General features: G+C 37.3%; 1 protein-coding gene across 9 annotated transcripts in view; it reads right to left on the bottom strand.

Moving 5' to 3' along the window:
- LOC129779897 (low-density lipoprotein receptor) overlaps positions 1-26894 on the bottom strand; it is an 839868-nt gene that overhangs the window by 214811 nt on the left and 598163 nt on the right. For 5 of the 9 annotated variants that reach the window (XR_008743794.1, XM_055787654.1, XM_055787660.1 and 2 more), the window contains one exon: positions 5866-5985. Coding sequence is in view for 8 of the 9 variants with exons in the window: in XM_055787654.1 (XP_055643629.1) it covers positions 5866-5985 (120 nt within the window). In the remaining variant the exon portion in view is untranslated. Of the gene's footprint in view, positions 1-5602; positions 5726-5865; positions 5986-26894 lie in introns of all 9 variants that reach the window. The other 4 variants (XM_055787656.1, XM_055787659.1, XM_055787655.1 and 1 more) reach the window with 2 other exon arrangements.

Genomic DNA, 26894 nt, shown 5'->3' with positions numbered 1-26894 from the left:
AGCCATCCAGGACAGGATAATGCCGACGAGAAACTGCAGGCGGTACGTCTGGCATCAAGACGTTGATGACATTTGCCGGATGTGCCATCAACCAGGTGAAAACATAGAGCACATTATGGGAGGCTGTCCCGTTTTGGCCAACGCAGCCTACACCGAGCGCCACAACAACGTGGCCCGTATTGTTCATCGACAACTGGCGCTCCAATGTGCTCTACTGGAAGACAACGTACCAAACTACCGGTACCTGCCTGCACCTGTCCTGGAAAATGACCGTTTCAAGCTGTACTGGGATCGCACTGTTCTGACCGACCTCTCGATCCACCACAACCGGCCAGATATAATGGTTTACGACAAGAGCGACCGCAAAGTCACCATCATCGATGTCGCTATTCCACTGAACCAGAATCTGGAGGAGACCCACGGTCGCAAAATCTGCAAGTACCGACCATTGGCCGTGGAGCTCAAGGAACTGTGGGGGCTAAGGGAGGTCCCAAGAATTGTTCCAGTCGTTCTCTCTGGAACTGGAATTGTCCCGAAGACACTTCTGGAAGCGCTAAAGGTGTTGAACATGGAGAAGGAATTGGCCGGCATCCAAAAGTCGGTCATCCTTAGCACCTGCGCGATTGTCCGACAATTTCTCGGTCAGGACTGAAACAGCACGAGCATGCAGATCCGTGCATTCCGCAGAGCCTAGTCCCCCTTTGGCATTCAGAAGCCCGGGGGCAGGTGAAAATTCTGGCTAGGTTCGCCTAGTTAAGAAGTGAGATAAGTCTGACCAACAAAATTCGAGTCAAGGGATGAAATGCAGATAATTGTTCAATTTTTTTAAAAAACTACTGAACATTTATAAAAAAAATATATTTCGCTGAAATTACTGAAATAATTTAAATTCATTTTTCAAAAAAACGTATTTTTTGAAATTCTCAAAAAAACATATACACTGAAGTCGCTTTTTACGCAGTTTTTTTTATACGCGGTTTCATTTTACGCGGCTTTTTTTACGCGGTTTTTGGAATTTACGCGGTTTATTTTCACGCGGATTTCGGAATTTACACGGATTTTTTTTCGCGGATTTTGAAATTTATGCGGTTTTGTGGAGTCAAAATTTTTTTTTTTTAAATTAAAAAAAAATTAAATAGAATGATAACCTACAAAATTCGAGTCAAAGATGAGATGCAGGGAATTGTTCAAATTTTTTAAAAAACTACTGAACATTTAAAAAAAATATTTCTCTGAAAAAAAAAATTATTAAAATAATTTAAATTAATTTTTTCACAAAAACGTATTTTTTGTTTTTGAAGTGACTTTTTACGAAACAAGTTTATATTGTATCACCGATTAGTAGTTGAGAAGATACATCTAGCATAAAATCAGGTAGTCAATTGTAGGATATGGGTTGCATTTTGAACTAATAATTCACTGTTTGTTAGATTTTTACACGAATATTGAGAGTTACATGGTTTATTTTTACGCGGTTTTTTTTTGCGCGGAATTTGGAATTTACGCGGTTTTTTTACGCGGATTTCGGAATTTACGCGGTTTTTATTTAGGCGGCACGTATCCCCCGCGTAAACAGCGACTCCAGTGTATATGAATAGCCCTCACAATTTACAACAAGCCGTCCATACATCAGAAGATGGGCACTTCTACAGGGAACAAGTTTTTCTAACAACAACAAAATTTACGACTAATCCTAATTTTGTTTATAGTAAAGATAGCGATATAGTGTATTTGACAAAGTTTTAGATCTCATTAAAATATGAACTTTCGCCGAAGACGTCAACTTTCTATCTTTTATAGTTTCAGGCATTTTTGTAAGAAAACTCCACAAAAAAATATGTTTTACTCGAAACATTTTTGTGTGTAAATTTTCTCGTTTGACATAGTTTCTAAATAGAAAAAAGTTTTCAATACATGTGAATCGCGATAATTTATACATAAAAATGTTACGAGTTAAACATTAATAGTAATTTTTCGAACATGAAAAAGTTGTTATCAGAAAAACTTTTTCCCTGTAAAGGTGCCCACCTTCCGATGTATGGACGACTTGTAAATCGTGGGTGCTATGTTTATCTATTTTTCCAGAGTTTTAAGAACGCATGTTTTCAAGAAAAATGAATTTTTATTTTTTTTATTTGGTTACAAATTTAATATTCAAAGTATTGCCCATCGCCAACTTTTTCCCATCTTTCTGGCAATTCACGGATTCCTTTGCGGAAATAATCGGCCGGATTGTCGGCTAACCACGAATCAATCCAATTTTTGACTTCATCAAAATTGGAGAAACGCAAGTCAACCAGGCCATGTTGCATCGATCGGAAAAGGTAGTGATCGGACGGAACAATGTCTGGAGAATACGGTGGGTGGGATAGGACCTCCCATTTCACCGTTTCCAAGTATGTTTTGACCGGTTTCGCGACCTGCGGTCAAGTGCAAGTTCAGAGTGCAAGTGCAATGCAAAAAATCCAAATAATTCTTTTCGTCAAAATAACAAATTATCCTCATACAGAATTTATTGGAGTCTTCAAAGCTGTCCTTCGATTTGCGGTGCAATGATTATTGATTGAATTATTGTTCATCATCAAAGACGAAGCAGTAATTTTTTATTCAAACTGAAATATCTCTGTTTGGAAAGGTCCTACAGAGGTCCTACAGGAACGTTCTAGGAACCAAATGAGAACTGGTGGATAAGGTTAATTTGATTCGCTGTTGAGTTGGTTAGTAAAACATTATGTTAGTCCATAAAATCTTTGAAAAAAAATGGGTGGGTTATATTTATGATATAACCGAAAGGTTGACGTAGGACTACCTTAGCTTAGCAATTGTTTGTTTGTATTGTTTAAATTTTCGATTGAGTGAAACAATTTCCGAATTTAATTGAATTCAATATCTTTGCTTTGTAAGTAAAGAGATTGAGTAAATGCCATGTAATGTCATGCATGCATTGTGATAGATTATGTTCTTCGTTCCAACTAAATTGAATGACAGTCCTTTTACGTTTGTTTTGATGCCTAGGACAAAATATATGAACGGAAGAATTGTCAAACGATTATTTCATTCTACATTTCACTCTGAAGTTTGCATCTCTCAAGTGTACGTACTTCTTCGAACCGCGAATTTGCATGAATTGTTGAACTTCAGGCACTCAGTTTAGATTTTGACATGTACGTCGAACGCATATTGTTTGATCGATAGGCGTTATCGCAGCAAATGGTTATCAATATTTTGTCTAATCATCAAATGGTATGCGTAGATATTCAGTGAGCAGAAGATATGAATTTTGTTTGCTTCAAACTTGAAAGTTCATTCGCCCCTCATGTCTGCACGATTTTCCTAGGTCCCAAGGTTTAGAAGACAGTGTAAAGGAAACATATTTTAGTCTGCACAAAGGTAAGCGAATACCAAAGTACGTATATTGAGTAAACACATTTCAGTCGGAACAAAAATACCCCCGACTTGCATGAATTAGCAATGACAATTTCCCCACGCTCCATGGATTTGAAGTCTCTGTTAGGGGAACACATTTCAGTAGGATGAAAAATGCCCCCAACTTACGTTATTTGCAATGCCAATTTCCCCACGCTCCTTGGATTTAAAGTCTGTGTTGGGGAAACACATTTCAGTCGGAACAAAAATACCCCCGACTTGCATGAATTTGCAATGACAACTCCCCCAGACACCTTTATTCTGAGGTCTGTGTTGGGGAAACATATTTCAGTCGGAACAAAAATACCTCCGGCTTTCATGTATTTGCAATTCCGTTTTCCCCAAGGCTGCTTGGCTTTTATGGCTGTGTTGGGGAAACCGTCAATCGGGCCAATCAAAACGAGACAGTTAGGGCGTTTAGATAACGCTTAACATTTTACAGTCATTCAATTATTTATCTAATGAAAAATAACATTTTATTAATTATGATAGACGCGTAGAAATATTCCCTATCAATTGATGCAAACATCTTTCCGATCCAGTAAGAAATGTTCGAGTTATAAGCATTCGGAATCTTTCATTTTTTCCTGTGTTTAGGTTTTCATTTTACCCCCCATTTACTCCGGTTAGACGTAGTCCCACGTCAAAAACAGGAAAAACGATTTTTCATTTCTTTCCGGTATTATTGTCCTCTCCACCTGCACATATCAAGATAAAAATAGGTATGTAAAATATGCTAATACCCGAAAGTTGTAGCTTTAAAATGATGTATATCTCATCGATATGCGTTCTTTTTTCATGAAATTACAGCGTGTTAAAAATCACTCAAATTTTTGGAATTCGCACTTTGTTCCTTTAATTTTAATTTTAATGTCGAGTGTAGATAGCACTGAATCAAATTTCAAATTTTTAATTTCATTCAGAAGACTTATGATAAAGTATGTTCAATTTGGGATTTGGATGTACAAAATTTCCATTTGAAGTAAAGTATAAAAGTAAAAGTAAAGTATAAAAGTAAAGTATAAAGTCAGTAAAAATATGTTTTTGTTTGCTTTATTAAGCTTTAGTAGAAAAGTACACCGAAAAATAATTCTTCTGCTTTTTCGATGCACTTTCGAATAATTCGCTATATCGCACCATTTTCGGCAATTTGCGCTCGACAGTTGCCCATTATTTTTTGATGGGACGAAAATCTGGATAACTTGGTGGATTCATATTTTTTTCAATGAAATCAATATTATTCGCTTAGAACATTCTACGACATCCCAGCTGTAATAGCACCTGGCTCAATCGGACTAGAACTTCACGGTGAACGGATGAATTTCTCCTTGTAAAGTTGTTCATTCATAGCTGTCCCGGTGATGTAAATCTTTGTTTTCATTCCACTACTACAGATGCCTTGCCAAATTAGCAACTTGCGACCAAATCTATCTTCCAAGAACAATTTGAACTCATCCGGAGAATCCTTCTTACGTCTAGCAAGGTAATATTTTTGACTCGGGGTTTGTCTAAAGTCCATTTTAACAAATGTTTCATAGTCCGTCCAGAGATCCCAGGATTTTTTCGGATTGTCTTGATGACATTCGCACGTAGTTTCCGGTCATATGTTTCTCTTCTACGTTTGGGCTGCTTTGCGCCATCCAACACCAATATTTCCGGCAACGTTCGAGAACAGTATTTACAGTTTATTTTGGAAACTTGAGAAAAGCCAACCATACACGAGGACTCAAAAAATAACATACGAAATCGAGATACATGCATCAATCACCACCATGCTAAGAAATATCCCCGATAATTTTAGACGATAAAAAATGGAGTCGTTTGTTGACATTATTTTCAATTCATAAATGTAATCGAACAACGTTGGGATGGAATGAACAGTTTTCAATCTATGTTAAAGCCTAATCAATAATTTGACAGTCGAGTGTTTTTATGATTACCGCCTAAAAGGGGCCAAATAACTTTCCCGGGCGAAAACAAAGTTCACGGCCACAATCAATAATGAACGCACTCGGGCGAACAAAACCAAAAGAAACACACCAGACAGCAACTCCCACCCACCCATCCGACTGGTAAATTTTCAACCCACGCGCGCTGTGAATGAGATTTTCCACTCCATTCTCTCTGGAGTAACAACCATTTTTATTGGCTCATGGAAGGGTGGTTTCGTTCTTACTGCAATCCTTTTCGTCCGAACCGTTCGGACAGTCTGGATCCCCGTCGCAGAGCCACGCCTTGGGAATACACCGGTCTCCGGTTTGGCACATGATCTCGTTCGAGGGACAGCTGTGATTCACTGCTGCAGGGAGGATGCGCGGGATGTTAAAGCAGGCATAGAAAGCACAGAAAAGAATAGTAGAGTCACACGCCAATCAAAAAAAAAAGAAAAGAGTAAAGCACAATAACACCGCTGCCAACGGTTAGATCTCGCGTACTTACGGCACTTTTCCGAGTCCTCGTCCGAACCATCGGTGCAGTCCTTCTCGCCGTCGCACTGCCAATGCTTTGGAATGCAGCGGCCACTTTTGCACCGGAATTTGTCATCGGAACAGTTTGTTTCTGCAAAAAAAAAGTGAAAGAAGACATTTTTAGTAACTGACAACCAAACCGTGAGACAGCTTCCGTTTTTTTTTTCAGAAGAATCTCCGCCAGAAGCACGCAGCAATCGAACGAAAATTGTCACCTCGCAATGACACGATTTTTAAAAAGCGCTCAACGCCACAACCACCAATAAATTCCGTAGTATTTAAGTATTCACACTCATATTCCCACCACCTGCCTCGACCACAAACCCGCGTTTGCGAATCACAATAATTGGCCTCGCACTAGCCAACTATTTTTCAGTTCAGTTTTTTTTGTAATGTGACATGTTTTGTTTCGACTTTTTTTTTGCTTTGCTTTGTTTTGTGGTGTAACGCATCTGTGTCCGGCGCATCGCTGGATAGGGATAAAGTTTTTAATTAAATAAACCAGTGGTCAACGAGACGAAAGAGAGAGAGACACACACATACACAGTACAGTATGTATGGCCTCGGCCCCGGGATCAGAGGTTAAACTTTTATTTATGCATGTTTCTGTGGTCATATTAATTACAGGACAATGCGCTTGGCGCTGTCAACTTGTCGGATAGCTCAGTTATTAAAAATATCATGGTTGAGTGCAGATGGCGCTGCTGTCGCTGGTGTTGCCGTTTGTTGGTTTGTTACATTTCGGTTTCGGAGTGATTTAGGGTTCTCGATTTCGTCATTCAGGTTTTTTTAGGTGGGGACAGATCGTTGGGAGTTTTTCCGGGTCTCGGGATTCCGGAATTGACGTTTCGATAGCGGTGATGTTATCTTTCGTAATCAAATTTCATGAGATGGAGCGCTGGTGAATTTAATTAAATTGTTTTTTTTTCGTTCTCAGTAGGGAGAAGCTTATTAAATGAATGAGAGATTATTTAAGCTTTCAGAAATATGAGTAATTCCAAACGAAATCGACAAATGACAAAACATGAGTATTTTTGATTCGAAAGAAAGTTTGTATTCCGTTTGGGTTGGAGGAAGTATGAGGAAATATATTTTGTTAAAACCCACATGTCTTTTAATGTTTTTCAATATAACTCCTAAATATATATTTTTACCACAATTTATAAAAGTTCATGAACATGGCGGTATTACACGACAAACATATTGAAAGAGGCTATCTGTCTATCTATCTATCTATATATAGAATACTCAACCGATCAACATGAAAATTGGTATGTAGGGGTTTTAGAGGCCGGAGAAGGGTTTCGTGATAGTTTGAGACCCCTCCCCCTCTCGAAGGGGGGCTGCCAAACAAATGAACCACAAATTTCTGAATTACTCGAGAATTAATCAAGCAAATTAGACGAAAGCATGTGGAGGTTCTAGGTTGCAGTAAATGTTTCTATGAGGGTTAGACTTACCACCTCCCCCTCTCTAAGGGGGGGCTGCCATACAAATGAAACACAAATTTCTGAGAATTAATCAAGCAAATGAAACCAAATTTGGCATGTAAAGGTTTTAGGGTGCAATAAATGTTTCTATGATGGTTAGACCCTTCACCCCCCTCTCTAAGGGGGGGCTGCCATACATGAGAAACACAATATTCTGCATTACTCGAAAATTAATTAAGCAAATGAAACCAAATTAAGTATATTGAGGTTTTAGGGTGCAATAAATGTTTCTATGATGGTTGGACCCTTCACCCCCCTCTCTAAGGGGCGGCTGCCATACACGAGAAACACAAATTTCTGCATTACTCGAGAATTAATCAAGCAAATAAAACCAACTTAAGCATATTGAGGTTTTAGGGTGCAATAAATGTTTCTATGATGGTTAGACCCTTCACCCCCCTCTCTAAAGGAGGGCTGCCATACATGAGAAACACAAATTTCTGCGTTACTCGAGAACTAATCAAGCAAATGAAACCAAATTAAGCATATTAAGGTTTTAGGGTGCAATAAATGTTTCTATGATGGTTAGAATCCCCACCCCCCTCACTAAGGGGGGACTTCTTCTTCTTATTCAATGGCACTAACGTTCCTAGAGGAACTTCGCCGTCTCAACGTACTATTACTTGCGTCATTTTTATTAGTACTTAGTTGAGATTTCTATGCCAAATAACACGCCTTGAATGCATTCTGAGTGGCAAGCTCTAGAATACGCGTGATCACAGTGCAAGTCGGAGGAAATTTCTTTGACGAAAAATTCCCCCGACCAGAACGAGAATCGAACCCGAACACCCGGCATGTTAGTTATGACGCTAACCACTCGGCCAAGGGAGCACAACTAAGTCCAACTAATAACTAAGGGGGGGGGGGGTTGTTGTTTCTGCCATACAAATTAAACACAAATTTCTGCATTACTCGGAAATTAATCAAGCAAATGAAACGAAATTCAGCATGTGGAGGTACTAGGGTGCAATATATAATTCTATGGTTGTTAGACACTCCACCCCCCTCTCTAAGGGGGGGCTGCCATACAAATGAAACACACATTTATGCATAACTTGAAAACTAATCAAGCAAACGGAACCAAATTAGGCATGTGGAGGTTTTAGGGGACGAGAAACATACCTAAGGTGGTTCAACACTCCTCCCATCTTTCTAAGGGGGGCTGCCACAGAAATGAAACACAAACTTCTGCATAATTCGAGAACTCTTCAAGCAAATGGAGCCACAGTTGAGATGGGAGAGTTTTTGGGTACGAGAAATGTTTCGGTGATGGTATGACACCCCTTCCTCCTCTGGAAAGGAGTGGGGGTTCCATAAAAATAATGCACATATTTCAACCAAACATGACAATTGAAAATTTTCGGAAAACTCTGAAGGAAAATGGGAAAATTCGAAAAATTCAATTCGCATGTGTTCTACAATTACATATTGACAAGAGTTGATAGTTCATTTGATGTTTGCGGTAACGAAATGAATCGTCGTTCGAAATTGGAAATGGATTTTAATGTGATAAAACGCACTCCTATATCGTCTTCTATCTATATAAATAAAAATGGATAGTCGAATGTGTTGATAAGAGCAAAACTCGTGGAAGGAATTGTCCGATATAGGGCTGTCTTCATTTTATCATATTTTCCGCATCAACCTTTTATTTCATGTATCGGAGAAACATGTTATTTGCAAGTAGATGAAAAATCTTGAACGAGAACGTGTCTGAAAATAATCTGATATTATAATGTCGAGTTTTGGTAGAAGTACTGGAATTTTATAGTAAAAAATAATTTTAAAGGGTAGATTAGAAGATCAATCAATGAACAGTTCTGGGATTGGACCAATGAACGTACGCTTAGTACGAAAACGTGGATTTGATAACGAAAAATAAATTTTGGGCGGAACGAAGTTCACCGGGTCAGCTAGTTGTGAATAAAATCGTGATGTGGGGTTTTCAAAAAAAAATTTTTGATGCCAAATTACCGTCCGATGCCGTCAAGATTTACTGTCATCTTAAAATTTTTTTTTGTCAAAAATCGACTTTTCAGACGAAACAAAATCTTTCGACATAACAGTTAATCTCGACGTTTCATAAGATTTTAAGACATCTGCTCTCAAAACATTTTTTTTGAAACCCCCATTTTCATGTACACTCTTGGGTGATTGTTCGGTTTTCAAGAAACTTAAACAGCTTTGCGATACAGGTCGGACTCGATTATATACAGACTCGATTATATGTGATTCGATTATATAAAATTCTGGACTCGATTATATACAGTTTGGAAAAAAATATTTTTTTTTATATTTCAAATATGACTTATTTCAAGAAGAAATGTAACCTTTCAACGTTAAAATGTTATTTCAGTGGCTATTACAAGTACAGTGGGGTAAAATTCGAGATTTTTGAAGATTTTGCTTGAATTTTTACCAAGAATTGTTTATATTGATATTGCAGCCAAATTAAGAAAGATAGTAGTTGGGTGTCGAAGGAAAAAATGTAGAGCGTTTAGAGAGCTTTAATTTAATTGATAGAAGCAATTTAGTTTAATATAAGACTGGCGAGAGCAGTCAACGAGTACAGACGTGGTGTTTGGTCGCTCCGATCCTTTTTCTTTTTTTCCTAGAAGCTTTGGTAGTGTGATGCCAAAAAAAGGACTGTAATTTTGTGAAAAGTTTGAAGCGCTCGTTTGAAAGTGTATTTTCAGAGTTTGAAGAAATGAACGCTTTAGAAACAGATCACTGAAACGCAAAACCTGGATCCGTTCGTTTGTTGACCTTTGTTTAAATTTTCAAATTTAATGCACCGAAGTGCTAGATTGTATGTGTGTATAGTGCGGAGCAGTTTTCCGAGCGAAAATCGGAGCAGGAGCGGAGAGCGGAGAATGAGAATCAGCTTTACGGCAGTGAAGATGGATTCTACAAAGCTAAGTGCATCTATTCTTTTCTCTCTCTCTTTCTCTTAAATTATGCTTGAGTTCTTCATGAGCTCAGTTGCGTGTCGCTATTTTTTATTTTTTTCATCGTGCGGATGTGTATGTCGAAATGATGCCCTTACGATCCAGAATTCCAGACGTTAAATAACGAATCACGATAAATAAAATCCGAATCGTTTGTTTTTCTGGTTTTCACGAGTTCTATTTAGCATAATTATTTGATATACTGGGAAATCATGAAATCATAAATATTATGTCGCAGATAGGATATCAAAATTTATTCATCCAGTTGATTGTCATTTAATTGAATGCACGGCTCGTCTTCTCGGAAGATCTAGATATTTTTCCGCTGTTTTCAAAGCGTAATATATCATGGAAGCTTCTTCGCACGATCGCCAGCGTTAGTTCAATATCGAGATTTGTACCGAATATACTTATCAAGGAAGTTATATGGTGATCTACATTATCATTACAGGCGTTTTTATTATTATTTTTACGTGTTTTTGAGATATCGTGAAGAATAGCAGTTCTCCCGGTTCTCAGGTTTCCTAAAGATAGCTCTCCGTTGTCGTGATTGAAGTTTTACGAAGCGTACACATGATAAATAACGGAACATATCGCTGAGTCGATTGGTTTTATACGAGCTCTCGGTTACCTTCTCAGGTTTCCCAAATGTAGCTCTCCGTCGTTGTGTAGAGCCCAGCGTTGGTCCCTAGGGCGGATTTTGATGCGCGCTGATTGGAGGGCGCAGCAGGAAAAAGTCGGTTAACGTGTTAAAATCTAATTACTAAAAATTAAAAAAAAACAAAAACAAAAATAATCAAAATTCTAAAATCTAAGAATAAAAAATTTAAATCTGAAAATCTGAAAACATAAAATTTAAATATTTAAAAATTCTAAAATTTTAAAATTCAAAAACTTAAAATTAAAAATTTTCAAATTAAAAATTTAAATATTTAAAAATTTAAAAATTTTCAAATTTAAGATTTTAGAATCACATCACACATTACACCGCAGTGAATCCTGATTTTTAACCATTCCCACTAACAACTATTCCTGCCATGATAAACGCTAGGGAACCACGCTATAGAGGCGACCCTTCTGGCCTTCGGGCGGCGAATATCATACTAACATTCCTTCCCTTCCCCTGGTGACTGTAAGGACTGTAAGGCGTTGACCGTTTAAAGCTCGAATCACCGAAGAATTCTGTGTGTTCTTTGTGCAATTTGGTTGGTTCAGGTCAATCACGGAGAGCAACTACGAATTGTACAGTCTACCCAAGCTCAAGCTCAAGCTCAAGAAACAATTTAGTTTAATATAATATTTTAACTTTTAAGATTTTCGCTTCCAAAATGTTATTAAAATGAACTAATTTAGATGTTCCACTACTATATCCAGAACAAAATTTTCTCATCTTTCAAATGAAAGCAACAGAATTGTCTTCCGTAGCGTGCTTTGTAATGTAGAGCCAGTTTGAGGCAACAAAGTCCCAAACAAAACAAAAAATGTTCAATAACTCTGTCATTGTTGAAATTCGAACATATGCTTAGAAGGATTTTTTTCATCAAAGGGCCTGGCCGGGTAAGGGAGTAAAAAGTGCCCCCAAACCAAATCACTAGCTGTATGGCAAATATTGTAAAGGATATAAAATAAGAAATTTTGGCGGTTTATTTGAACTCCTATGTGGTATGACGTAGGATCTATAGTGAAAAACGTACTTTTTCGTTTATTACACACCACCCTCAAAAGATCCGAGATAAAAATTTGAAAAAAAATACTGAATGTGCATCTTACTACGGCGTATCAAGAAAAATTATCAAAAAAAAATTTCATCAAAAATTTTTGTACCAAAAAAAATATTGAAATTTTGAATTTTTTTTTTTGAGATTTAGAGATTTAGTACTACTCTAATTCATATTTAAATGTGTTTCTACGGCTTTTCTAGATATTTGTGATTTTTTCCAGATTTTTTACAGTGTTGCGCGGTGTCAAAAATTTTTTTTTTTATATTTCCAAAGAGTGGTTAGGTAAGGGAGTAAAAAGTGCCCTCAAACCAAATCACTAGCTGTATGGCAAATATTGTAAACGATATTAAATAAAAAATTTTGGTGGTTTATTTGAACCCCTACGTGGTTTGACGTAGGATCTATAGTGAAAAACGTACTTTTTCGTTTATTTCACGCCATCCAGACCACAAATCCGATTTGTTTTTTTTAATTAAACTTTCAATTGAAAACCACGAATACAATAAAATAATCGTTTACAAAAAAATAAAAATAATAATGCAGACGATGAAGAAAATTATTTTTGTGTCACACAATGCCCTCAAAAATTCGGGAAAAATTACGCCACATGTAGAAAAAAGACACATACGAACGCATTTAAATAAAAATTTGAGCAGGAGTGGGTCTCAAAGTTATATTTTTTTTCTTCAAAATTTCGAAAAGCCAGAAAATCTATAACATTTTTTTGTACTGTGTATTTTTTTTTAAATTTTATTTTTATTATTAGATATTTGTAAAAAAAACATTTTGAAGATATTTATCAATCTAGAAAAGCCGTAAGAGCACATTTAAATATGAATTAGAGTAGTACTGATATCCCAAAAAAAATTATTTTCAGAATTTAAATATTTATTTTAGTACTAAAATTTTTGATGAAATTTTTTTTGATAATTTTTCTTGATACACCGTGGTAAGATGTACATTCAGTATTTTTTCAAATTTTTACCTCGGATCTATTGAGGATGGCGTGAAATAAACGAAAAAGTACATTTTTCACTATAGATCCTACGTCAAACCACATAGGGGTTCAAATAAACCGCCAAAATTTCTTATTTAATATCCTTTATAATATTTGCCATACAGCTAGTGATTTGGTTTGGGGGCACTTTTTACTCCCTTACCTAACCACTCTTTGGAAATATAAAAAAAAAAATTTTTGACACCGCGCAACACTGTAAAAAATCTGGAAAAAATCACAAATATCTAGAAAAGTCGTAGAAACACATTTAAATATGAATTAGATTTTTATTTTATTTTAATTTAATTTATTTTCAACTGGCTCAGCAACGTTAAGCATCAATGAGCCGTGTTTATGTATAGGGAAAAGCCTCTGTGAGTAGAACTATGCAAATGTTCTTTCTCATAAAGGCATAAAAACCCTATGATTTTTTCAAGAAATAGAACAATATAAATAATTATACAACAATTCATTATGAAATGTTATTTAAGACTTCTTCTTGAGGATTTTTTATAGAGAAAACCACCTCCTTGAAGATTGCGAGCAATTGCGTGCATCTGAGTATTTTTGAGTTCTGAGGAAAATAGTTGAAGAAAAATGAAAACGTTAATAACCATATATTATTGATAAATAATAAAAATATTCATAACAAAAAACAAAAAAGTTGGAGAAGTAAACGATAATCAAAAATAAAAGAAAAATACACACATACTCATACTTGAAAGTGTATGGATTTGAGGAAGTAATAAATCAACATAATTGCATCGAGATTACGAGTAGCCAGAACGTCACGGATCGAAACATTGAGTGGCATTCCCTTTTTGCGAAAATTTTCTATTAAAGATAACCTTTTATTTTGAAATTCAGAGCAATACCATACAATGTGATCAATATCGTGGTAACCTGTACCACAAATACATAGGTTACTATCACTGATGTTAATTCGAAAAAGATGTGCATTCGAGGAATAATGATTAGACATGAGTCTGCACACTACTCGAATGAAATCACGAGAATAATTATATCCTTTGAACCATGGTTTGAGGGAAACTTTAGGAATGATAGAATACAGCCACCGACCTTTATCACTACCATTCCAACTTGTCTGCCAACATTGAAGTGCACGTTCACGAGGAAAATGGAGATATTCATCAAAAGTAATTGGCCTATGAAATAACAGTCCTTCCGTAGCGCCCTTCTTAGCAAGAAGATCAGCTTTTTCATTTCCTGGTATCGAACAATGAGAGGGAATCCATACAAAAGTGATATTAAATGATCTACTTATCAAAACACTTAAAAGATGTTGGATTCCGGACAAGAAATACGAAGAATATCTAGACCTTACCGAACGAAGTGCCTCTAAAGAGCTGAGACTATCAGAAAAAATGTAAAAATGTTCAGGGGACAAGGTCTGAATATGTAACCGAACAGGGTAAACTAAGCTTACGGAATATGGAGAAGTTAATATTAAATACCCCAAAACCTGTGGAACCATTAAGACTAGATCCATCAGTAAAAAAAATGTTGGTTGAGTCAATATGTTTATGTCTTGACAAGAAAATTGCAGGCATGACTATTTGGCGGAGATCACTGGAAATACCACTCACATAAACTTTCATTGACAAGTCAAAATTAATAGAAGGATTGAACAAAATTGAAGGAATGGTCTGGAAACCAAGTAAAGCAGATGGGCTTTCCAGGGTCAGAAATTCAAGATATAGCGACATTCGCTTAGATTGAGTGCCTAAGGTTAGCATTTTTTCAAAGTTTGTTATCACTATCGGATTGAGTGTTTCACAACGTATCAAAAAACGAAATGATAACTCGAAAAAGCGCACAGAAAGAGGAAGGATACCAGCTAAAATTTCTAGGCTCATTGTATGTGTTGACTGCATACATCCTAGAGCAATACGCAAACAGCGATATTGGATCCTTTCCAGTTGCATAATATGAGTACGGGCAGCGGACCTGAAGCAAAAACTTCCATACTCCATAACAGATAGAACGGTTGTTTTATACAACCTAATCAAATCGACGGGATGCGCCCCCCACCAAGTCCCGGTTATGGATCGGAGAAAATTTATTCTTTTCTGACATTTTTGTTTCAAGTAGCCTATGTGTTTACCCCATGTGCCTCTAGAATCAAACACAACTCCTAAATACTTGAATGACGGCGAGTGCCTAATTGTTCTATCCAAAAGTTTAAGTTGCAATTGTGCGGGACGGTGTTTTCTTGAAAACACAACCATTTCTGACTTTTCAGAAGAAAACTCTATACCCAATTTACAAGCCCACTCAACCAAATTATCAAGAGAAATCTGCAAGGGATTATACAGATGAATACTGTCTTTGCCTGTTACCGACACTACACAATCATCTGCATATTGTCTCAAAGTACAGTTTCCTGATAAACAAACATCGATGTCATTTACATAAAAGTTGTAAAGGATTGGACTAAGACATGAGCCTTGAGGAAGGCCCATGTAGCTAATCCGTAAAACTGACGAAGAACCATGGGAAAAACTCATATATTTTTCACTCATTAGGTTAAACAAAAAACTATTTAATTTTGGAGAAAACCCATTTAGATGAAGTTTTTCAAAAAGAACCTCAATGGAAACTGAATCAAACGCACCCTTGATATCTAGTAACACTGATGCCATTTGTTGCTTACTACACAAGGCTATGTCAACCTCTGATGAAAGCAGAGCAAGACAATCATTAGTTCCTTTACCTCTACGAAACCCGAACTGCGAAGGTGAGAGGAGGTTGTTGGATTCTATCCAGCTGTCTAAGCGACATAGAATCATTTTCTCTAATAATTTTCGAATGCAAGAGAGCATTGCAATTGGTCTATAAGAATTATAATCAGACGCAGGTTTACCAGGTTTCAGAATAGCTATAACTTTAATCTGTCGCCACTCATGCGGAACAACGTTCTGCTCAAGAAAAACATTGAACAATTTTAACAAACGTTTCTTCGCATTATCAGGTAGATTTTTCAATAAGTTGAATTTGATCCTATCTGACCCCGGCGCCGAATTGTTACATGACAGAAGTGCAAACGAAAATTCAGCCATACTGAACGGAGGCGCAATATCATCAGATGTCTCCAAGAAGGGAGGTGGAGCAGGTGCTGAGTCTGGACATATCTTCTTGGCAAAGTCAAAGATCCACCTTTCAGAATATTCAACTTGTTCATTTGAATGAGTTGAATTTCTCATTTGTCTGGCAACTCTCCAAAGAGTGCTCAAGGAAGACTCTCGGGATAGCCCATTCACAAAATTCACATTCACAAAAGCCTCTCTTTTTGGCTTTTATGAAGCTTTTGAATTTACGCTCCAGATAAATGTAATTGTCGTAACGTTCGCAGGAGCCTGATTTACGCCAATTCTTGAAAGCATTCGATTTTTCTTTATAGAGATTTGTACAATCTTGATCCCACCACAGATTAGGAGAACGTCTGCGAAACGAATTCCCAGGAAAACGTTTCGTTTGGGCATCAATAGCACTGTCATGAATTAAACCAGCTAGAAAATTATATTCTTCTAACGGGGGTAACTCATTAACTAATGCCACTGATACTGAAATAATTGAAGAATATCTCTTCCAATCAATGTTTCTAGATAAATCATGCTGAACATTTATAGTTTCAGACGATTTAGAATAATTTGAAATAGAAACGGTGATCGGCAAATGATCACTTCCATGTGGATCTTGGATAACCTTCCAATGACAATCTAATGATAAAGAGGAAGAACAAAGGGATAAATCTAAGCGACTTGCGCGGCCTGATGAAGAAGCAATTCTTGTTATATCACCTGTATTTAAAACTGTCATGTTGAATTCATCGCAAAGATCATAAATAGAATTAGCTCTTCGATCATCAAAAGATTCACCCCAGCCAATGCCATGTGAGTTGAAATCTCCCAAAATAAGATGAGGTTGTGGAAGAAGCTCAATTATATTCACAAGGTTTCGATAATTAAGCATTGTACTTGGTGGAATATAAATAGAAGCAATGCACAAATCTCTACCCTTGATGCGTGCCTGACACGCAAGAATTTCAATTCCTGTGACTAAAGGCAGGGGAATCCTGTAAAATGGATAACATTTTCTAATACCTATGAGAACTCCTCCATAGGAATCATCACGGTCTAAACGAATAATATTGAAATCATGGATGTTTAATATATTGTCCGAACGAAGCCATGTTTCAGATAGAGCAAACACATCGCAATTAAAAAAATGGAGCATTTGCTTGAAAGAGTCAAGTTTTGGAAGAAGACTTCTACAATTCCACTGTAGAATAGTAGAATTCTCTGACTCATCCAATAAATTAGGCATCGAAATTAATGAAGGAGAGGAGGGGCCACTTTGCAACCATTTGTTTAGCTAACTGACTGATAGTAGGAAGCCAAGCAGAAATGAGACATTTCAATGAATCTGAAATTCCGAAAATATCAAAGATCCATCTAACAATTGAAGAAAAGCAAATACCTACTGAAAATGATTGGGGTTCAGGAACCGATCGAGAAGCAAATCTGGGATGACTTGACAATTCAGGGAAATGAACGTCATAGTTAGAGAATCCCCAACCCGGAGGGTTACTGTTGGAAGGAGCAGAAAAATGAGAAGAAGCTTCTGGTTGATTAGAGGATAATCCTCTTTTTTTAGCAGGCTTGGAGGAGGAAGTATTTTTTCTCTTCCTGGTTCTTCCCGCGATTATTGGATCAAAAGTAGTATCCGATTCATCATCCTCTGATAAAGCAGAGAAACAATTTTCTGAAATCTCGGATACCTGAGCTGCCTTGAGTATATCAGCAAAGGATCGCTTAGAACGATCTTTAAGTGACTGTTTAAGGTTAATTGAACGGGATTTGTATTTTGGACAGTCTTTAACTGTGTGAGGAACACCTCCACAAAGAATGCATTTATCAGCATCCTTGTTGCAAATACTTTCATCATGATCGACTCCACACTTAGAACATTTAATTTTATTGCAACAGAAGGTTTTAGTGTGACCTAACTGTTTGCAATTAGTGCATGACATTATTTTGGGAGTAAATAATCGAACTGGAAGACGAAGCTTATCAATGAGCACATAATTTGGAAGAGCTGTGCTCTCGAAGGTGATTCTAAAAGAACCAGATGGGAAATATTTCTTCTCGTTGCCATCAATTATAAATGAATTCAGCGATCGAACTTCTAAAATTTTCACATGAGGAAGTTTTACATCATGGAAAAAACACTCTGCTTTTTCGAAATCTGCTAGTTGGAGAGATTTTTCCGAAACCACACCATCGATTTCAACAATGTGTGCCGGAATATACACTCGATATTCAGCAGTGAACAAAGAATTATTTACAACTGCGTTAGCGTCTTTACAATCCGAGAGCACAACACGAAGTTTGTCTTTATTAACTTTTGTAATCTCCAAGACACTTGAGTAATTAGATTTCAAGTCTTTACAAATTTGGGTCACTCTTAACGGTTTCCCTTTGGGACGGAAGAATACCACCCAACGATTTTTCGATGAACCCGAAACGTTCTGGTATTGTCGTATTCGAGAAAGATTCTTGGGAGGAATATTCTCAATGATTGGATGTTGAGGAGAATTAATTAGATTTTGAACCGAACTGAGTGAAACAGAATCAATTGTTGGCTGTGTCGAATTTAACTGTGATTGTTTTTTATTTTTCTTCGAAGGACGAACTTCAGAAAAACAATTACTAGGAGAAGCTACGATGCTCATATCAACATCGGAGGGTTCGTTCCCCTCCATTTAGATAGAATTGTGTAATAAAAATGAGAGCAGAGAGAGCATAAAATGCCTAACACTCACAGAAAATAAAACTATTATTTTTGTATATATAAAAAAAAAATAAAATTAATTAATTAATTAAGTAACACAAAACAAAAACTTAGCTGTTTTATATTTTCCAGAGGCAGGGAATCTCCAGAAATCCTGCACCAAGGTTCAATACAGCGGGAAGCTTCACACACACCGAAAAACACTTGAAAATTCAAAATTCGTATATCTTCTTCGGGGAATTCCACTCGCTAAACAAATGGCTCCAATAACTTCACAACTTCTTCGAGAAATAGTCTTCAAAACACTGAAATGACCTACAAGAAAAAAAAAATCACGAAGAAAATCTGCAATATTCGTTTTGATGAAAATTATACGTCACCTTTATTCCACGGCTTGAAAATATGAATATATAAAATATGAATTAGAGTAGTACTGAATCTCTGAATCTCAAACAATTTTTTTTCAAAATTTCAATATTTTTTTTGGTACTAAAATTTTTGATGAAATTTTTTTTGATAATTTTTCTTGATACACCGTAGTAAGATGCACATTCAGTATTTTTTTTCAAATTTTTATCTCGGATCTTTTGAGGGTGACGTGAAATAAACGAAAAAGTACGTTTTTCACTATAGATCCTACGTCAAACTACATAGGGGTTCAAATAAACCGCAAAAATTTCTTATTTAATATCCTTTACATTATTTGCCATACAGCTAGTGATTTGGTTTGGGGGCCCTTTTTACTCCCTTACCCGGCCAGGCCCTTTGATCGTCTATCACTTCCTGAGAGAATTTTGATAAATTTATTTTTTTCATGTGAGAAAAGTGTTTTCTGATTTTAAGGGGATGAATCAACAATAAAATTCCTCTTTTATATTCAAAAAACGAAAAATACATGCAAAAAAAAACGAATAAAAAAATTTTTTTTTTGACTCGATTATATAGGGAAGAGGGAGGCAAGATGACAAATCGGTAATTTGACCCGTTGTAATGAAGGTAGCGCCACCTACTCTTTACTGAAGATGCATCATAACAAGGCCAAACTTTGTACTTGGTAACTCTGCCGGAAACGTTATCACAAAAAAAGTGAAAAATAAACATGAGAAAAATCGTGATTTTGTTATTTTTTTTCCGTTTTTTCAAATTTCATTATCCACTTCATGAGAAAAGTTAAAATTTCAAAATAATTTAATACATCACTCTATTGTACATAATCTGTTTGTTTCCGGCGAGTTTCAATCATAAATTTTTTTCAGCTAAATTTTTTATTTTGGAATAGTCGCATGGGGGCAAGTTGGCGAACTGCAACATTATGTTAATTTTTGGTTTTTTATTGCAGATGGTTAGAACTTATACGCGAAAAAGAGACCAAAATTGGTCGGACATCAGTTTGGAGAATGTTATGAAAGCTATAGAAGAAGGTTTGTCTGTTCTGGGTGCTTCAAAACAGTTCGGTGTGCCAGGACCAACTTTGAAACGCTATCGACGAAAATATCCTGACATGGAGGTTAGATTTTTACTTCAGCATTTGCGTTTCCATGTTCTTTATGCAAGAAATATTAAATCTGTATCAATTTCAGGATACGTCGTCCAATAAAGGCCGCTTTAAAGCCACATTCAGGTCCAGCTTCGAAGAATTACCTGTTCATTTGCGGTTAAAATGGCATTCAGCACCCTTTCAAAGGAACATGCGCAGAACGGACATGAAATGTTTATGAAGACTCATAAGCTATCTTTGAGAAAGCCAGAAAATACCTCAGCGGCTCGATTAATAGCGTTCAATAAAGAAAATTGTGACTTATTTTTTCGAACTTTGGGAGATATACGAGCTCAGTATCGTTTTCCTGCGTGTGACATTTGCAGTGTTGATGAAAATGGCATTTCCACTGCTCCAACCAAGGATAAATAAATAATTGTTATTACATTTTGTTGATTTTTAGGTGACCAAACCATATTCGCCAACTTGCCTCCACGTGGAGAATTCGACGCTTTTTGCGCAAAGCTTTTGGGTGGACAAGTTTTATAGTTTTTTGCCCATCCAATAGATAATATGATAGAAAACGCTTCAGGCTATATGAATCATCATCAACATTAAAAAAAAAATCCAAGATCCAGGGCTCGCCAAAGCTTAACGTCGCCAAATTGCCTCCCTCTCCCCTACAGTATTCGATTATATACAGTGAAAAGAAATCAAAAACTGTATATAATCGAGTCCGCACTGTAATAACAAAAAAAAAAAGTCCGAATGAGCTGACATTTTCAATAGGGTAGTTTCTCGTGTGAATCAACATTCTTAAGTAAGTCCCGTTCAAAAATTCGAAAATCACTTTTTCCCATACATTCATTGGTACTCTACAACCCAACCATCGGCGCTTTTTAGGACCACCAAAACTTTTTTATGAACAGTTATATTCGTGAATTTCCACCACGGCTCGTCGTTTCAGAAATGCTTTTGAATTATTGTTTTTACGCTATGTTGTGAAGAATAAAAATCTTCTGGCCTTCGGGAGGCGAATATCATACTAACATTCCTTCCTTTCCCCTGTTGACTGTAAGGACGTGGCCGGCGTCGATATTGACTATTTAAAGTTCGAATCACAATGGGAATGACTTGCTACTCCCAAGCGTCATTCAGTGTGTTCTTTGTGCAATTTCGCTGGTTCAGGTCAATCACCGAGAGCAACTACGAAGTGTACAGTCTACCCAAGCTCAAGAACATTCTTTTTGCATTCCAGAAAATTGCTTTCTTGGTCGATTTCCGGGCCCCCAACTCGCTGCCGGGTCGAATTTGCGGGTTCACACCACTCCTCAACCCTTTGCTTTATTTTAGGATCAAGATGATAGGTTTGAGCCACATTCTTAGTGATTAAACGACTTATAGAATCCTTCTTAGTTCTAAAACGTTCCTGTTCTTAACAATCTTTCTACTTTTATAATTATAGGCGAAGAGTCATATACTTTTTAACATCGTTCATGAAAGTTATTAGGCTCAAGAAAGGCTGGTTCAATATCGTCATGAATTATGATATTAACTGAAATTTGGACACTCTAATAATGATTTAGTATGAAGAAGATTGTGAGCTTCATTGTCGGCTTGCTTATTTTGAAACAAATTCTGAAATATCTAATTTACATTATTAAGTCTTCACGCCAACTACAAGTTGCACAATCAATCAAACTAACGCTTCTTTGAAGCTGAGAGTCACATTCAATGAACGAAAGTTTTTTTTCGTCCTGCATGCTGCTCGTTGCGAGGGCTGCACCACCTTTAGAATAGACTCGATCGTGAAAAGAAACATTTTCCTCGCCATTACCGAAGTGTTACCCAAACAAGCTGCACTCGGCTTCGTCGTCATCGTCGTCGACTCGCAACGAATAAAAGTATCCGAAATTGCGTCCCACTGACCGGGTATTTTTTTCAACTTTGTACAAATTGGCAAAAAACCGGACGAAAAATCTGTGCAAACGAAGTTTGCATCATGAGGAATGGAACGGAATGTGGTGGGTTATTTTTTTTCGTTTGCCATTTCGCCAATCACATGAAGTTACTTTCCCGCTTCTCTTTGATGGTTTGGTGTGCTTTTCCCCTCTTCAAACATTGTGCGACATACGGGAACTTTTAGTGTGAACAGAGGTTGGCAGAGTTTGACGCAAAGTGGCACCAAAGGACATCGGTTCCGTTTTTCTGACTGATTGGGTACTTACCGAATAGTTGAGGGAACCCGGGGCTGCTTGCCCCTCGAGATGTAGAGAAAACTTTCTTAATCATTTTCGCTTTCATGAGTCGGAAAGTTCGAGTCGAGAGTTCGGGGCACTGGTGCAATTATCGGAAATTGTTATTCATAGCGCCGGGCTCAGCTTATCGCTGGGCTGTTATTGATATTGACGGGGTTCGACGGCCAACGCCACGTGGTTGTGCTTCTTCGAAAATGGTCCGGCGGTTATCAGGGCGGAAATGAACTCAGGTAAACTTTGGAAAGGTTATCGTGGGCTGTGATAATGAATGAGGACTCCCGTCAGAGAGTTTATTGTGCGCTATTTGTTTGAGGCTTGAAGTAACAAAGTAATGGGGCATTGCCATGTGCCGCAACATTCGGGTCATTTGTTATCACGAATCTAGCAGCAGAAGTTCGACTCATTAATTAAGGCATAAATTCACACATGCCACTTATCACTAAACAGCTCTCATGCTTGCTTCATTAGGCTTGGATACGGTTGAGGATCTATTGCCTTCGGCAGGATAAGGTTCATTCTCAGCATCCGAAATCCTTCAGACAGAAAACGCTAGACCTGTGTGTCGAAGAAAATTTACAGCCATTCATTTATTACCTCACCACGCCCCCTCACGGGCCCTCGTAATGAACCCTTTGGGTCAATTTCAACGCAGCCGAAGTAATTATCCAAAGCTCACCTTATTGCGAGCGTTACGAAATTGAATCCAAGATCTCGTCCCTCACACACACGGGGCGAATGTGTATCCCAGAGAGCATAACAGTTATCTTGGAAGCACGTAACTTTCTCGTTAGCCCCAAGAAGCGAGAATCCTCCTCCCGACGTCGTCGTCTTCGTCGTCGTAGGCCATATAATCACTGTGTCTCGCTTTATCACCATCATCATCAGGAGCAACCCCCCTCCCGAAGCAATCATCGCCTCCCATCCACTTCCAATCAGCGCTAACACTACCATCTTGTCACATCGAGTTCCGTCTTTGCCTTTGTCGGCGGGAAATCGATTTCACCGACGAGTGCCCTGAAAACACGTAAGCGAAAATGGAATTGCATTCTCAGCGTACCAAATAGCAATTTTCCACCAAAGAGTTAAACTTTGTCGTGACCGAAAGAGCTCGGAAAAATAGAAAATAAATTAATTTACAAGCGTATAGATCGTCGTCTTTGCGCCAAACCACCGAATCTCTGGTGGCACGACGGAACGGAACGGAATGTCAGAAAGGATCGATTCTTCCGCTAGCGGAGAAGAACGCCAGCGCGCCACGGACAACAGGATTGCAAGAGGGCAATTATCGTAATTTGAACTGAGGTTTCACTCGATTTTCTCATCCGAGATCCTACGTTCCATCCCGTGCTAATGAAATTTATGGCGCACTCGTTGCAGGTTCCGTGTTCATCTTCGGGCGTCGGGTTTAGTGGACGATTAGAACAGGGAAAAAAGAATATAACATGTGGTGACCATAATGCGCAGCCCCGGAATTGACCCTTTACCAGGAGCGGTTTTTCGTTACAGTTAATGATGTCTCAGGATGGCTTGAATTTGATCAACTATGTAATACATTTGATAGAAATGGTGGACATGTTTTAGGACTAGAATGGAGCTCATCTTTTATAGTCAAAAAGGTCTTCAGCATTGTGTCGGTAATAGTCGCATTCATTGTTTTGCATGTTCTTTAGTTGGGAACCCAAAGCAACTGTTCATTTCATTTGATTACCTATCGTAAGATTTTTGAATCTGAAAACACTCTGTCCAACATCTATAAGACCACCCTGATTCTATTTCGTTGTAACACAAACAGTTAGAATTTCAACAGGATATATTCATATATTGTTGTATGCTTAGAATAAAATATATTTAACGTTAACGGTTGTTTGTATATTTATTGTGCTTAAATATGATAATTTCAGCTGTCCAGTTTCTATAAGACCACTTCAAAAATCATAAGTATTTTCAATGCAAAATTCAAAACGATCGGCTGATTTAAATATCAATAATTGGCAACCTTGCCGTTTTGGCTAATAACCTGGAAAATTCGTGTTGGAATGCTGTTTACCAAATTCTGCTGAACGGATTTCTCGATATTTTTCCATGTTTCCGAAATTGCGACCTTGAGCTCGCCAATCGTGGTGTACCGTTTTCCCTCAGTGTAGATTCTGCTTATCCTCCCTGAGATTCAAGTCAAAAAAAAAGTTTTTGGTTGAATCCATTGCTTAGTTTCCTTGCTGGCAATGTACTGGAAAAAAGGTAATGAAGATGGTAGAGTTTCGAGCGACATAGCATGCGCTGCCATAACTATTCCTCAAATAGTGACGTCAGTCGTTGTGTTTATCTTTGATTGCTCACCGCATCCATGTGAAAATGCTATTTTCAGGAAGTAGTTTATCAATTAAAAACGTCAAATGTATTAGTGTTTCCGCTGAATATAAGGCTAATGTGATAGCGTGCAGTGAACATTTGTGAAATCACGTCGGAAAAAAACGGATAATAGTGATATTTCCATGTGCCATTTTCACTCCCCCACGAATTTTCATCATTTTTACGTTATGAAGTGGATGTATCGAAGGCTCTCAGTGTCGGTGTGTATGATGTGAGATAATAATCGCCAATTATTCAAAATTTCGCCGAAAATGTTACTGCTTTCGAGAACTAAGCATACGACAGCTCTCTAGACCTTTTTACCATATAAATAATCGAAATAAGTCACGATACAATTGTTATTTGTTAAAAAACCAACAGTTGAATAATTTCATGAGAATTTTGGCTCAAATTATCATGCAACCGTGAGTACTTTCAACATTGTTTTGTATCTTCCATATAAATTTCATATTGAATGCAAATAATTACGACACGATATTTTGCTTGCCAATTCAGATATACTTCGCCTACTGCTCCACCTCTATATGTACCTCATTGCCTTGCTGGTATGAATAGTAGCATTGTTTTGCCGGAATGTGAATTTTTTGTGACGATATCCACGCAAAAACGGTAGGAGAGGGGATTCCAGAACATGTATGTAATCCTTGAATGATGTGAAAGCTATCTTGAGCTTTCCGGTTGCAGAGAATTCCGCCCAAACCATACACGAGCCTCCATCAACATTCCTGGTTGAAAAATACTATTCCTTCTTCCGTAAATCACGCCAGTACCCGTTGAAACCATAAGGACCACCCAAATTGAACTTTTTTTCGTCAGTGAAGATAACCTATACATTGAAGAACTTTTCGTTATGGTATATAGCAAAATGTATTCTTTTGGAAACATTCTTTGTCACAACATACCATGTGCCACTGACGGTTCATATGAGCTTTGGCAAAACTCCGACATCTTCCGATGTGAGATGGTGTAAGATGAGGAGCTTTAACTTCTTTGAAGCCTCTTTATGTGAGGATTTTTTACCAAAACTTGACGAATTGTCACCCGAGCAACATTTAAATTGAAATATTGCTTAATTTGCATAAGCGATTTTGAGGTATTCGAAGCTGTTCTAACTATTTCTCGTTTATCCCGGTCAAAGAGCTTCGATTTACGTGGAGCTCTCTTCTTTTTACAGTATCCTTGAGGATTAATAATTGAGAAATAATTGAGCACCGCTTGATGGGATCATCCAATCCGACGAGCAATTTCTCTGATAACAACATTTTCTTGGTGAAATGTTTCGATTTGTCTTTCTTCTCTCTCCGTGAGTACTTTTCCCTTCGGCATTTCCTAGATTTATTGATCAAAACAACTAAAACAACGGAAGATGTAACTGGTCTTATAGAAACCTGACACTTGAAAAAAACAAAAACATTCGTTTACGCTCAGCGCTTGCACACACACATATGAAAATCATGCAGTGTATGATAGTCACCAATACCTGCACACTAGAATATAAATTCGAGCATTGTTTGTTTACAATGACACCAATCAGCAGCTGGTCTTATAGAAGTTGGACAGAGTGTACAATCAGGGCGAGTAATGAATATGGCATCTAAATCGAGCACAGAGACCGAACCAAGGCCGGCTGGGTTCTAAGGCTGTCCCACACAACCAAAGTATCCACATAACCACTGGTGTTGGTGTTACCAATGCAAGAGAATATTACACAACATTATAAAATGAAATTGGATCTTATAAGTATACACAAAAGAGAACTTTTTGCTGGAAGTCAAACGGAGAGTGTGAACAACTTTTTTTTATATCTTTGATGCGTGCTGATTTTCAAAGTGTCTCTTATTTTGCTCTCTTAAATGGCTCTTTTATTGCTATGACATATGTTTTATACACAAACTCGCCTCACGCTGAAGTAAATCCTGTACAAG

The sequence above is a fragment of the Toxorhynchites rutilus genome, chromosome 3 (genome assembly GCF_029784135.1).
Source record: "Toxorhynchites rutilus septentrionalis strain SRP chromosome 3, ASM2978413v1, whole genome shotgun sequence".
Classification (NCBI taxonomy): Eukaryota; Metazoa; Arthropoda; class Insecta; order Diptera; family Culicidae; genus Toxorhynchites; species Toxorhynchites rutilus.
The sequence above is the reverse complement of the archived record's forward strand: the minus strand, read 5'-3'. Positions and strand labels throughout refer to the sequence as shown.